This window comes from Sinocyclocheilus rhinocerous, unplaced genomic scaffold (assembly GCF_001515625.1).
Source record: "Sinocyclocheilus rhinocerous isolate Xijiao unplaced genomic scaffold, SAMN03320098_v1.1 scaffold1802, whole genome shotgun sequence".
Classification (NCBI taxonomy): domain Eukaryota; kingdom Metazoa; phylum Chordata; class Actinopteri; order Cypriniformes; family Cyprinidae; genus Sinocyclocheilus; species Sinocyclocheilus rhinocerous.
In genome coordinates, this window is record NW_015654351.1 from 393,710 (window position 1) to 408,713 (window position 15,004).

At 37.1% G+C, this 15,004-nt stretch overlaps 1 protein-coding gene across 1 annotated transcript in view; it reads right to left on the reverse strand.

Annotated features, from left to right (window-relative positions):
• LOC107717002 (ubiquitin-conjugating enzyme E2 E3) overlaps positions 1–11,106 on the reverse strand; it is a 50,092-nt gene extending 38,986 nt beyond the window's left edge. Inside the window, exons 1-3 of the mRNA XM_016523645.1 lie at positions 10,986–11,106; positions 9,128–9,334; positions 8,108–8,158 (exon numbers count right to left, since the gene is read on the reverse strand). Coding sequence (XP_016379131.1) covers positions 8,108–8,158; positions 9,128–9,327 — 251 coding nt within the window. The 5' untranslated portion in view covers positions 9,328–9,334; positions 10,986–11,106. The remainder of the gene's footprint in view (positions 1–8,107; positions 8,159–9,127; positions 9,335–10,985) is intronic.
• Positions 11,107–15,004: the final 3,898 nt, after the last annotated feature.

Below are 15,004 nucleotides of genomic sequence, written 5' to 3' on the forward strand. Positions count from 1 at the left end.
CGAACCGAACCGTGAATTTTGTGAACCGTTATACCCCTAATATATATATATATATTGGTCACTATTTATTATTCATTTATTTAAGATTACAAAGACACTTTCTAACTTTAAAATAACACATACCTATGATTCATTCAAAATAAGACCAGAAACGTGAATAAAAAATAAATAAAAAAAACTGGTTCAATTTTAATGTTGACTTCAGTATACCACCTCCTTGAGCGTTTCTGTTCTGTTTCGTGTGAAAGACGGGTGTCTTGTGACGGCTGCGAGGCTGTCTGCAGGACATTCTCTGACACAACACCAATAAAAAAAAAAGCCCCACAGTGAATCTGACAGCTGGACCAGAGCCAGGGCATGATAAACGCTGTCACTGTCACAAGCCTGTAATAAATGTGAGCTTCACCGAGGGAAAGAGAGATGCAGCTAGAGAAAGAAAGCGGGTTAAGGAAGACCCCCTGAGAAAACAAGGCTCTGCTGAAGGGCTACGTTTCAATTTAGACAAAGGGTTGCTGAGCATTGAATACATTTGCAGGATTTTTTGGTGTACAAATTGCCTGCGGAGAGCCTGACCCGTGTGTAATAGCGCTGAGAGCACCATCAGCACAAACTACATGAGAACCCAGGACATAATTGGCGACGTGATTGCTTTCTATGATTCATGAGTATGCATCAGATCTCAATTACACAATCTTGCCAAGAGTCCTCTTTAAATATTTACTCAGAGCATCTCAGCACGCAAGCCCTGGACTTGCATCGTGCGCCGTTTCCCTTCATTGTCCTTGCGCTTCTTTATTCAGCCATAATGAAGGGGAGTTACTGCAGCAGTCTGCTATAATAACCACAATGATGATGGTATGTTGTGCTGTACAGGCTGCAAGGTTCTGAACCCTACATCTGTAATGAGTCTCCTCATTTGTCTAAACGCCCTAACTGTAGGACTCATTTAGTTTAAATGCTGTTTCTTTGGTGTAGAATACAGACAGATATAAAAAATAAAATTGCTTTCTACTGTCTAGTTTTTCAGTCCATAAATTTGATATTATTGCTCCAATATTTGCAGAGCAGAACAAAAAGACAGTGTGTGAAATCTACAGCAGTGGCCAGAATTAAAAATCAATAAGCGAGCCAAACAACACTTCCAGGTCAACAGATGTATCTATCAGACTATTAATAATAATAATAATAATAATAAATACCTTATAGGTATGATATGGCCAAAATCATAGCGCAAGTCATTCTACATTAAGAATACTTTATATTAAATAAATATTATTTATTAATGTGCAAAATCTTGGGATAATTCAGTGAATTAAATATTTTACAATAAAAGGAACTCCATCTTATACTATAATTTTTAACTGCAACTTAATAACTGCAAACAAAATATTATTTATTACAAGTGAAATAGAAGACTCACATTACACTACCAATCAAAAATTTAGAGTCTGTGAGATTTTTTTTAATGTTTTTGACAGAAGAAGTATTTTATGCTCACAAAGTCTGCATTTATTTGATAACAATACAGTAAAATTCAATTTCAATGTTCAATTTCACCGTTTTACTATTTTTACTAAAAATAGTAAAACAGTGAAATTGAATAAGAGTCATTCGTGTCACATGATCATTCAGGGTCTTCAGTTGTGCTGCTTAATATACTGTATTTGAGGAAACGGATACATTTGAGGATCCTTTGATGAATAGAACCTATTTTTAAAAAATATTTTAAATTGAAAAAAAAAGCTGTTATTTTGAACTTTCTATTCTTTTTTTATAACAATGTCTTTACTGTCACTTATGATTAATTTAATGCATCCTTGTTGAATAAAAGTAAAAAAAAATTAAAAAAGATCTTACTAACTCCAAATTTTTGAATTTTTACTCACTCTCGTATTACAAAACAAACAGTACAAGCTCAAACAGTACCAAGTCTGAAAATAGTTTTCTGTTTTACCACACAACTTAAAAAACACGAATGTTCCTGCCAGTATACCTGCTTAACTACCTGGTTCACACACTGCTGATACTGTGCACCAATGATGCAGAAGGTTTGGGTCAATCAATGAAAAGATTCCATTAATAAAGTAGAGTAAATGATAAAGATTAAACAAAACAAATAGTACACTCTTTATTAAATAACAAGAACAAAAAGAAACCCAGAAATCCCAGAAAGGATTGTCTTCAGCGGGTGTTCCAAACTGTTGCATCAGCACCGTGTTAAACACCTTCATCCAGGGCTGCTGACATGTTCAACAAGTCGAACACTGTGGCACTGTAGCCGCGGGTCACGTAAACTCTACATCTAGTCTGAGAGACAGAAAGAAAAAAAACGCCACAGAGGCATGAAAGCTCAATTCTCAAATGAGAGAGTTTTGATAATGAAGGCCAATATGGCAACTCTTTACTACGGTGGCCGAGAAGTGCAAAGCTAATCACAATTCTGAAAACAAAATAACAAATTACAATGAATTACATTCATTAATCTTTGTGTGTTATTTAATACAAACACTTGATCATTCAAGTTTGTTTATTGTGCATTAAATAATTTTAACAGATTGAACTTTGAAATTAACCCTAAGAAGAATAATTGCCATATAACTATTGTTTATTGTTAGGTCATGTTATCTAACAAATAAAATCTTATTGTAAAGTGTTTTTAATACTACAGTTTCCATCTATTTGATATACAGTAATATTTGTAATCTTATCTAAATTTATTATAAAAGCTGAGGTTTGTTATTTCCTGAAAAGTTATATTTTAGCTGGTGGCAATGATCTTATGTTGCATTTGGTCAGACTCAGCCCATTGCTTTACTTAAGTATATTATATTTTCCTTTTACAGCTGCAGACTGAGGAAGATCCTGAAACACACCAGCAAACCCTAAAACAGACAACAGTTTACAGATGTTTTTCAGTGGCAGCAGAACTATGACTAAACTTTTGGGTGAAACTTGTTTACTTTTTTCATACTTTTATTACTTGTGGAAAAACTTGAAACAATTTTAAATAAGTATAAAGAATGGCATTGGTTTTGTACATTTAATTTGTTTAAAGTTATTAATAAAAATGTTGTTCAATTAGCATGTTTTTGTGTTTTGCTTTAGTACCGAAATTGGTACCGAGAACCGTGGATTTTCACTGGTATTGGTACCGAATACAGAAATGTTGGTTCCGTGACAACACTATATTATTATTGTTGTTATTATTATTATTATATTTATAATATTTATATTTATAATTCATTTTAATGTTTTTGATTTCAGAATTGTGATTTGTTTAGCACCGTACTTTACTCTGAGGAATTCGATCATCAAGAAGAAAAAAAATCTCAGAAAATTCCACTTTTAATGCTTTTAAGCTCTCACACACACACAAGAGCTGGTCGATATACAATATTTACTGTATATGTAATATTACTTTGTTGGTAATATAGAATTCTACCAACACTGTGATTTTACTGTGCATTTATTTTATTGATTTTTTTATTGCTTTAAACCTCGGCAGCAAAAATGCCTTGATTTTGTTTTTTAAAAGTTCTCAAACGGAATTTTACAGGCTTTGTAATACATGCCTTCATTATTTATAACCACATTTACTCTTTTGAAAAATAAATAAAATAAAATAAAATAAAAATATTGCCTAGGCGTAACACACACACACACACACACAAGGCAGGGATAAACACAGCTCATCAGACATACTATAACACACCAAGCAAGCTCATGTCAAAGCCTCTTACTTCATCAAACATACTCTGGTTATATTAAGAGCCTTAGGGGAATTATTCACAACTCGTACGTGTTATATTCTCACAAATGTGACAATTCAAACCGTAAACCACGACTGAAGTTACACAGCGGTCGTTGAGTATAAAAAACAAATGCGCTTTTATCTGCAAGTTGCTTTGCTGGGACTACAGCGCGAGATAATTTTTTTGTTTCTTTTTGCAATGCTTCCTCTTTCTGCCTGTTCAGCATGGACGCAAGGCTTCGACTAGTACCCATCATTCATCTTTAGAGGCGATTTGAGTTTTACTGTTTATTTTTATGAAGACATGCAAATTCATGCCGGGAAGCAATCGGCCTCTCGCTCCACGGCATGAATTTTAATAGATTGCTTAAAAACTCGTAGAGTGCTCTCCACATTGCAGTTAAAAATCTGCTTCTTAGGAAGGAATCACAGCGACGGGACAAGTGGCTGGACAGAGATTTGAGGGAAAATGCAGAAAGTCAGGCAGCACCTGTACACAGAAGCATTTGAATGTGTCTTTAAGTGAATCACCATAACCATTTTCCCCTTTAGTCATGCTGGAACACATCATTTCAAACACGTTAGCGTAACTGTGCCTGCCTAAACAGTTATTACAACAGCAGCGTGAAACCAGTGACAAAAGTGCAATTTACGCTATCAATCTCTGAAGGAGAGCTGACAGAAACACCAGCAGCACTGCCTGATTAAAAGAATATCTCACCCAAAACATTTGTCTCGAGACCCCTTCATACTGTGCAAATGAGTCGTGCTCAATCTAGCTGATTTTGAATGTCCAAAGGGCTATAACAGATAGGCACTTTGTGATCTGAGTTTGTAATAGTCATATGCTAATGTTTTTTTTGTGTCAGGCCATCCAAATGTAAATGAGTTTGTTTCTTCATCAGAACAGATTTGGAGAAATTTAGCATTGCATCAATTGCTCACCAATGGATCCTCTGCAGTGAATGGGTGCCGTCAGAATGAGAGTCCAAACAGCTGATAAAAACATCACAGTAATCCACTCCAGTCCATCAATCAACATCTTGTGAAGTGAATTTCCATCAAGATTTTTTTAACTTCAAACTATTCCTTCTATCTAAAATGCGAGTCCTCTATCCATACTATTGGTTTTATTAGCTGTTTGCACTCTCATTCTGATGGCACCCATTCACTGCAGAGGATCCACTGGTGAACAAGTGATGTAATGCTAATTGATGCAAGTTTCGATGAAGCTGTTCATTGCTGAAATAATTCTGTTCTAATCTACATCTTGGATGGCCTGAGGGTGAGTACATTTTCAGCAAATTTTCATTTTTGGGTGAAATATTCCTTTAATCTTTTTCGGCACTTGACAGCATCTGGTCAGTATAAACTTCACTGTACTGCGTAATAACATGCTTCAAAAATGCCTACCTTTTTCCTGAGGAAAAAGAACAGCATACAGGTTTGGAATGACATGGATTTTCATTTCATTCAAGTAATGAAGCCCAGACCTGCTGTAAGAAATAAACTCAGAACCATATGAAAGCCCAGAGTGATATGCGATGTTCCCACAGATACTATGTGATGTGGCACATTACCAACAAATCAGTATAATATGTCAAGCCTCCAGGTAAACTGCGCTCAAGGGAAATGCTGTCTGAGAAAAGAGCCAGTGAGGGAGCTAATGATGAACGTTACGGGATAAACATCTCAGTGTGCTGAACTGTGTGGCTGCACAGATCAGACCATGAAAAGCCACCAAATCCCTGCATTGTCAATTACCATTATCGGCATCTCTGGCTCGCGGCTCCAAGATGCTGAACTGATCTCACGGCTGGCAGAGCGCACGCTGTGTTGCGCCCTCTCAAAAAAGCATGGCATTTTCGTTTCTGAACATTTGCACTTAGGAACAGTTCACCCAAAAATTTAAAATTCTTACGACTTAGTTTCTTCCGTGGAACACACAAGTGGACAAATTCTGATCCTGGCTGCTATTTTTATTTCAATCACAACAAATAGAGGCTCAAATTCAGGCTTCAAAAAGGAACCAAAAATCACCATAAAAGAATCATTAAAGTGGTTAGTAAGACTCGTTATTTCACAATAGTTCAGTTCTTTTGAAGCAATACAATAGTTTTGTGTCCTGTAAAAAATATTTTAGAAGATTACTGCAGTATGTTTGTCAAGAAAATACTACTTTAGTCTTTCCACTTTTTAATTCAATGCGTTACTTGCCATTTTTTGTAATTATTTGTGAAATGTACTGAGTGAAAACTGATTTTATACCAATTTGTTCCAGTCTGAAATGACACACCAAAATTTAAGCTGTTATATTCCATACCATACTTAAATGGTAATTAAAATCTGCCATGCAAAGAGAATACAAATGACTTTTTTAAACACCAAATCTGAGTTTAATACAATAAATCACAGAATGAAACTGGCAAATTTCAGCAAATGTATTAAAAACATATGTCCGCATTGCTTTTTACGCTTCATGTCACACTGCCTAAACTGTGCTGAATAGCAACACACTGTCATCCGGTTCAGGTGCTAAAATATGCAAAAACATAACATCATACCATGATACATTTTTGGATCCGCTGTGCTTTATCAGCCCCAGTGTGTAGAGTCAGTAGTGCATGACCTGTCAACCGAGCTGAGACCAGTTGCTGGAGGAGTTTCTGACATAACGCTGGATCAAATGAACGTGCTGTATTCAATGCCTGCTTTTGGACATTGGACTTGCACTCGGCTTTATCTGATGTTGGGTAACTGAGACACTCTAGCACTCTCCTTGACAGCTAAATGAACAAAAAAGCAACAAGGCCAAACGCATTTGTTGCACAGCAGGCATACAATTTTTTTAGGGTTCAGATTCCACCTAAATGTTACATTTACAGCCTCTCTGTTTGACAAACTTAATTTAAATATAACACTCTCCAGCCTATGTGGTTTTTCAATGGTAAAAACTAGAGCAGCTGAAATACTATTCAAAATTCGAGGACGGTAAGTTTTTTTTTAAGGTTTTTGAAAGACGTCTCTTATGCTAGATGCATTTATTTGACCAAAAGTACAGTAATATTGTGAAGTACTATAACAATTTAAACTAGCTTTTCTTTTTTTTATATTGTATTTCTATCTTAATAAATTTTAAAATTGTATTCCTGTTAGGGGTGTGCGATATATATCGTCTGCGATAATATCGTAATTGTTGTTTTAACGATGTGCGATTTGACATTATCGAGTATTTTGCAAAAACCATTCAAAACATCCCTACAGAGCGCACGCATACATTACGTGAAGTCTAGACTAGTGCGTGTGTGCATTTAGTGTTTTCTTTCACTGCATGATCTCATATCATCCTTCAGAAATAATTTTAATATAACGATTTTCGAATTAACAAATTCTTGATCGTTATCAATGTTGAAAACAGATGTGCTGCTTTTTTTCAGGATTCTTTGATTAAAATAACATTCAGAAAGAATGTGTTAAATTGATCAGAAGTGACAGAAATCTTTCGTAACATTACGAAATATTTCTGTCACTTTTGATCAATTTAATACATTCTTTCTGAATAAAAGAATTAATTTCTTACTTGACTCAAAATGAACTGCAGACCTATTTCTGCCAAATGCTCAGTTGACAATTAATGCTGATAATCTCAAAATAACCAGTATAATGACTAAAACATCAGTCTATCACTAAAATATGATTCCAATAAATGCAATCTCACACCACATCAGATAGAGCCAATACATGACACAATGTCTATGAAATCTTATTTGAGAGGCATAAATCAATAAGCATAAATCTCTTATAATATTGCAGAAAGCCAAAACCCATATCCAACACAGAGTGTTAAGAATATTACCAACCAGAGGAGACTCTTCCAATAAAATTCCACCTAATGAAAAGACTTTAAAAAAACACCAAGAAACAATCAGAAAACTGCTGTCCTTCAAAGCATAAAAAACAAGAAATTTCAAAAGCTCCCTCGTCTTGTTCTGGCATCTCTAGGTCAGCTCATTAAAACAGATGGGGGTTCAGCAGTAAGTTCAGCATGAGGATGTGAAATCAAAGCCATATGCTTCGGAGCAGCATCTGCCATATTATTAAAAACACAACAACGGCAAGACGACAGGAACATCAGCAACAATAATGCTCAGAGGAAGAAAAAAAAAAACACTATCCTTCCTAACTCTTTGAAGCCGAGGAGCAAAATGTCACATCCGTCCTGCACAAGTCCATCAGTTTAAAACGAGTCTAAAAACTCAAACAGTTGGTGCTAAAAGTCAATTCTTTCCCACAGCCATCCTATCTCAAAGCGGCCCATAAAGGAATAATATATGACGGCGCGCTTAAGTCACATACCTGCAGTTGGGTGGAGGATCCAGAGTGATTTCTGCAAGCTCTTTCTGGATTCTGCGAGGGAGAGACGAGAGAAAGGGTGAGATGGTGAGAAAGCTGTGAGAATTGCAAGCAGCCAGGGAATTACACTGCCCTCTACCTCTGCTGCGTTTACTGCACGACTGGCTCTCCCTTCAGCACAGCTAACATGGCTGCTTCCTCTTTGTTCTCGGAGGCATAACCCGAATCCCATAACAGGAAAACTTTGCCGTGCTCGTTTCTGCCTTTCCCTCCATCGCACACCGCTGATCTTCACCTCAGCTCAAAGCCCGCTCCCCTTAGCACACACCCCGCCCCTCGTCGGAGGGTTTAAGTCACTTTAAGCACAAAAGATTTTCTTTTAAAGCTTATATGCAAATGAGGCAGAGGGAGGGAGGGGGGTGTTCTTGGGCATATTTGACAAGAGCTTTAATGCACAGCTCTGGTGCCGTTACTAAAGCATTATCAAAAGGAGCCAGGGCAGGATTTTGGACATTTTCTAAGAATAACAGTTTGTTTTTTTGATCTGTCATTCCACCCACATTGAGAAAGTCTTTGGTGTTTTAATGAGCATTGATGCGGATTGATTGGTTACCGGTATTTTTTCAGTGCCAATGAAATTTGAGGGTAGAATCGCTGTATTTACTAGTCTCCACGAGGCAGGGGGATTCAATTCACTTCTCTTGTTCCTCAAACAACTTTACATAAAAGTTCTGGGATGCCTCAAAATAACTTTTGCCAAGTAAACATGGTGTGGTTCCTTGAAATTAAATATAAGCCGATCACACGGCTTCTTTGCTCATGCAGTTAAATAATTATCTAAGCTTAGTGCTTTTACTCTCAAGTACGGAGCACAGCCGCAAAAACTGTTAACTGGCACATTGCGAAAATGAACTTGAATGCACAAAAAGTGATCATAAAAAGCATCTAAATGTGTTGACAGGACTGAATTAAAAAATGACATTTAATCCTCAACGGCAAAACAGATAGATCTGTCAGCTTTACCTCTTCGCGCTGGAGGATAATTTGGCTGTTGTTTTGCTGGACAGTTTGGTGGATTTCTTCTGCTGTTGTGGAGGCGTGGGTTGTTTTCGCTCCTCTTGTTCTTCTGGTTCTGGCACCGGAGGATCTCTCTGATCCGCATCGGAACTGCCGCTGCTGGTGCTGGGACTTTCATCATCTGACCGTTGTCTTTCACTAGACATTTTCCACCTTTGTAAAGGACAACAAGAGGTTCTGAAGCAGGGCAGACTGCGATCACAGGAGTCTACTGGGGTTTAAGCAAATCTCAAATTTGCTCAGCGGAAACTTAAACCCTAACCTCAAGGCCGCCTGGAACCCCTAACCCTTACGTTTCTAAATACAAACAGAAGCAAGGAGGATACGCAAACACAAAGTGACATATCACAGAAACTTCATTTAGCCTATTTCTACAAGCAATAAGAATATAATGTCAAGCTCTTTTAAACACTTATTTCTGTATCGATTTTTATCAATTTCAGGCAGCTTTAATATTGCTTATTTATTAGACACACCAGAATCTATACCAGTTTCTACTAATAAAGTGATCATTAGTTACAATGGCTCATTTATGAGATTAAAGATGTTACTAGTGTAAGAACCCTGAATGCAGTGTAAGTCACTTTGGATAAAAGCATCCACCAAATGCATAAATCTAAATTTACTAGCAACAATTGTCTCTAATAAATAGACCTTTAAGGTACAGTGAAATAGATAGTTGAAAACTAATAAACATGGGTATCTAATAAACAGGTATACTAGAAAAACTGGAATAGGTGCCTGCAACAGCTGGAATGCTTAGTAGCTGGAAGTGAATAGCTAATATCTGAATCACAGATTCCCATAGAATTAATTGTAAAAAAATATGCTTCTAGTTAATGGAATAGTCACTTGACACTACAGGCAGGAATGAATGTCAGTAATGAATAAACACTAGCAAGTAGAATCTAATGAGGCTACTAGTCAGTGTAGGATTACTTACACTAGTAATTAGGAGAAGTACCAGTAAACACAAAAATAGGTATTTGTTAGTTTTAAGGAATAAACGCTAAAACGGCGTGCCAGGAGAGCAACAACCAAAATGAATCCACAGTATTTGGACTCTGAAAACACAAGCAAACGTACAGATGATCCGATCCAATTCCATCAAACTGTTGTCATTCTGAAGGACAAAACGTCCACGTTTTCACACGTAAAGCCACACACACACACACACACCAACTTAATCCATTAGCGACTGAGCTGATAGTATTTGTAAATAACGCAGCAGCAACATTGTTGCAACCATTATGACGTTTCACATGGATCTGCGATACATTGTATCAGTTTTGCGCTTAATGTTACAAGCTGCAGCGACCATCACACGTTCAAAAAACCCTCCTCCGCGAAAAGAGCCTCGAGTTTTATCGCTTTCCATCTGCTGAATATGTGCAAGTGGCTGAGCTTATGAGAGTTATCGAGAAAAACACACGGCGGTTCCAGCAGAATCTGACGCTGAGAAGAAGGAGATTTCAAGAGCTGCAAAGGAAAGCAATAATTGCACCTATTTGCAGCATGTCCACCCCCTTCACTTTAGGAGAACGAGGCGATATCGCGAGCGGATTGCGAGGAAAAATCGAGTCGTTTAACGCATGCCGGGTCGAAAAGATTCAGATTGGATCTTTTAAAATCCTTTGTAAGAGGTTTGTTATGGTAGGAGGCACTCCAGTATCAGCATGGTGTACCAACTGATGCGTGAAGTCAGTTTCGAGCTCCCCTCACTTCAGACCTGAAAACACTAAGAAAGGACGATGTTACCCCGCCTAATGTGGACTCTACGAGACCCTTAGAGCTTCTTCTTTACCTTAGACGCGGTCCTGTCCTGATCTGGGGTGGTTAGGAGTGTTAAAAATCCAGTTGAAATGGAGCCGGGAAGACGACGGGCTCCGGCCGAGCTGTGAACATTGGAGAGTAGGAAGGAGAGGAGGCGCTGCAGTTTTACTCGGGGCCGACGGGTGGCGCTGTACAGCGCTTGGACATACGCGTCTACCGCCTCGGATGGTCCCACACAACCTTTAAACCAACGTGAAATTGTGTTATCTCACGATATGCTCCACCTGAGCAGGATTTAAAAACCTGTCGCTGTGCGTGTGAAGAAGACATCGGCGGCGACCGTCGTGTCACTTGTCGAGAGCGAGGGGGGATGTTGTGGCGTCGGGAGGAAGTTTTGACATGTTGTTGTTGTGAGGGCTCCATGGTGAGAGCAATCAGCTCACGGAAACTTTGAGCGTGGGTGAGAAGTTTGACTGGAATTCCAGTGCAGGTGGGAGTCCCTGTACAGCACTGCATGACTTACTGCATGACTTCTCTTTTGTCTGCAACACTTCATTCCGTGCCGCTGTATGACTCCTCAGGAGTCAATAGTGTGTACTTCTCTATTCTATATGCTCTTTTAACTTCTCTATAGTCTGTATTACTTTCTGCTCTATAGTATTCTGCATGAGGTCGTTATAGTCTAAACTACATTCAGCTTTCTCTGTAGTCACCTGTTTTTAGTGTACTGTATGTTTTATGTTGATATAGTATGACTTTAATGTATAGCGCACTACTATAGTCGTTTTTACATTCTGCTCTATAGTGTATACTGCATGACTTCTAGTCTAAAGTACACTCTGCTTTGTAATAATGCATGACTTAGTAGTTTATATGCACTGTATTGATTCTCTGTAGTCAGTAAAGTGTACCTCTATTCTATAAACTGTTTTACTCTCAGTAGTATATTTTGCACAAATTCTATATAGTATATGCTTTCTCTTCTGTGATACTACATGACTAATCTATGGCCTTCTGCTTCATTTCTTTACTGACATTAGTATGTCATTAGCATGTAGACTGTTCTATGTTCTGTCTGTCATCTATAAACTATGTCTGTTGTCTGTAGTGCTATATAATATATGACTACCATTGAATTTCTGTGTAATCATTAATTTATACTTCTCCAAATTATATGCTTACTAGTCTATATTACATTCGGCTCAAAATAGAATTTGCTTCATTACTTCTAGTCTTTAGTATTTGGATTTATAATACCTTACTCTATAGTACCTACTAGCATGACTTATGTGTAGTTGTAGGCCAACATATTGCTCTATTATGTATAGACTTTTCCATAGTGAAGAATATACTGCTTTATGATGCAATACATTCTGTATGACCTTTCTTTATAGTACATACTGCTCTAAAGCATATACTGTTTAAGTTCACTATAACCTATTTTAGGCCTATATTGTGCTGATTCTCAGCTAGTTGGTCTGGATGGATTGAACATTATATGTATATAACATAACCAAAAATTTTAATATTATGTAGTTCATGGTGTTATAATACATTCTGTTTTCCCTCAATTGTAATGATTACACTCTGCTGTGCATGCTTAGTTCAAGTGTATCCATTTAAATTCTAAAGCTAGAGTTCATTCATTATATTTAATCTGTTTAGCTATATTTGAGACACTCCACTGTAGACAATAGCATCTGTTTTTTTGTAATAAGTTATTTGACATGTTAAGGAACATTGCCCAATTATTTCCCTTGCTGGATTGTTAGTCATCCTTCCTCTGACAGCATTTAAAAATAGCTCTGAGGTTGCAAGTGTATTTCTGTACAGTAAGGCCACTCGGGTATCTCAAAAAGGCACAGTTTATTCTACATTACTGGCTACCACCCAGATAGCTTTAGCAAGCTTTAGTGTTCAGTCCAAACTTTAAATGTGCACAGGCTTAGGATAATCAGTTTACTGAGTCGCCTAATTGAACAGAATCATCTCTGAACTGATTTGAGCGGAATAATGACACTATTGTCTTTAGAGGAGAATTTGTGTCATATTTGAAGAAGTTTGCATCATTGGTCTAGCACAATTTGTTCAATTAGTAAACAAGTTCAATTCAGCACTAAACAGATTTATTGAAGACATTAGCATCCTTATGGGTAAAAACTATCTGAAATATCCTTGAATCCCAAGAATAGATTTGTCGAGCCTGTTTTCAGTTAATGAACGGAATATTGTAGCGCACCTCCCATCCAATAAATCGCAATAAGCTTTGTGCTTTGTTACTTTAATATGAAACAAAGTCTCAGATTTCAAATTCTGTCCATTTTATTACAATATTCAAACAATAAGTATTATTTTGGCGCTGTTTAATGTGGAGTGACAGATTTAACCTGATTAAACGTGAACTGATCATCTCCTCCGCTTTAATACCAGTTACAGCACAAAATAAACATAAATGAACATCCAAAGGTCTGTTAAAAGAAAGAGTACAACTTACCAAAATCCATATCATGTAATTGCTCTGTCAGTGTTTCAACCGCGGAAATACGTCAATAAAACATCTTGTGAACAATGTCACATAAAGTCACATTTAAGTCAGAAAAAAAAAAACATATTTGGTGGCCATAAACTCATTAGTCAGCGCGAAAAATTAACTTTAGAGAGGAGCATTTTGCTAAATATGCACCATATAATATATTAATTGTAATTTTTTACTGTTTTTTAATATTTAATTTGTTTGAATAAAGTTTTAATGACAGCCACCATTTAAATGTTTATATTTCAAAATCTCATCCTATTGTTTAAGTGCCGTCAAATCGATGATATTACTGAATATTAAGTGTCTCCAACAAAGCAAGCCAAAGAGGGACAGTAGCAAAGAACCCAAACTCAGTCAGGTGACAGAAATGGAGACAATTTCTTTTGCTTTGATATTTAGCTATCAGTGCCATTCAGACATTTTAAGTGTGACTTCAAGTGTCAAGCTCATATCTGTGAGATCTTTGAAACTCTATTGTTCTTTGTCAGTGGACTGAGATGTTAATCTCCGTATCATTTGTATGGCTCATACCAGCTCAGTTTCAGTTTCACCTGCTTTGAAATGTTAGATTGAAGAACGCTTTTGAAGCAAATGATGTCACGCTCCACTAAACTAGATTGCTGTGATGAAAGCGACACTGTTTTCCCGTCTGCTACAGGGCCGTCACTCTAAGCGCATTCTAAATGATAATCTCCAGGTGAGATGGGAGCAGGGCAGGTTTAGGAGGCTGTATTAGTTTTTTCTTTTTTCCAGCGTCTCGGCAGCGAGATGTGTACGGGTGTCTCACTTCTTGTGCTTATCGTGTGTGACAGCGCATTGACAGCAGGGGGAAGGAAAAGAAAACAGCCGTGTGGATTTGTGCTTACCACTGGATGTCAAAAAAATGACATACGGGAGCTCAGAGTGAAATACAAAAGCCATGATATGAATCAAATATAAGTGGAAAGATAAAACACTTTAGAAGGCTTGTGAGGACAGGAATGTTGATATTAAAAAATTTACTCGTATCTAAACATAAATTATGACTTTAGACAGTCTGTCAAAGGAAAAGTTTCATGGCGCTCCAAACCCGTATGATTTTATGTCTTGTGTAGAACAGAAAATGACTTCGCAGAATGTCCAAGCTGCTGTTTTCTATATGAAGATGGATGGGGACAAGGGACTTTGGATTGTAATTGATGACTTTACATTAAATAAGAATTTACATTAAATCCCCTTAATGTAACTCTTGTCTCTAAAGGGGTTGTGGCATGAAAAGTCAAATGTGATCGTTTAAAATATAAGAGGTCTTTGTACCATTAAAACATCCTGTCAGTTTCGTAGCTTAAATGTCCTCATAAGCATTTATTTAACCAAGCACCAAAAATGATACAATTGGATATTGTGGAATCTGTGATGTCACACGTGAAAAATGCATTTGCATATGAATACTTCTAGAGCAAGACATTGACGAATGTCAATGAACTGGCGTTCAATCACTTAATGGCTGACCAGATGCGAGCATCACTTCAAAA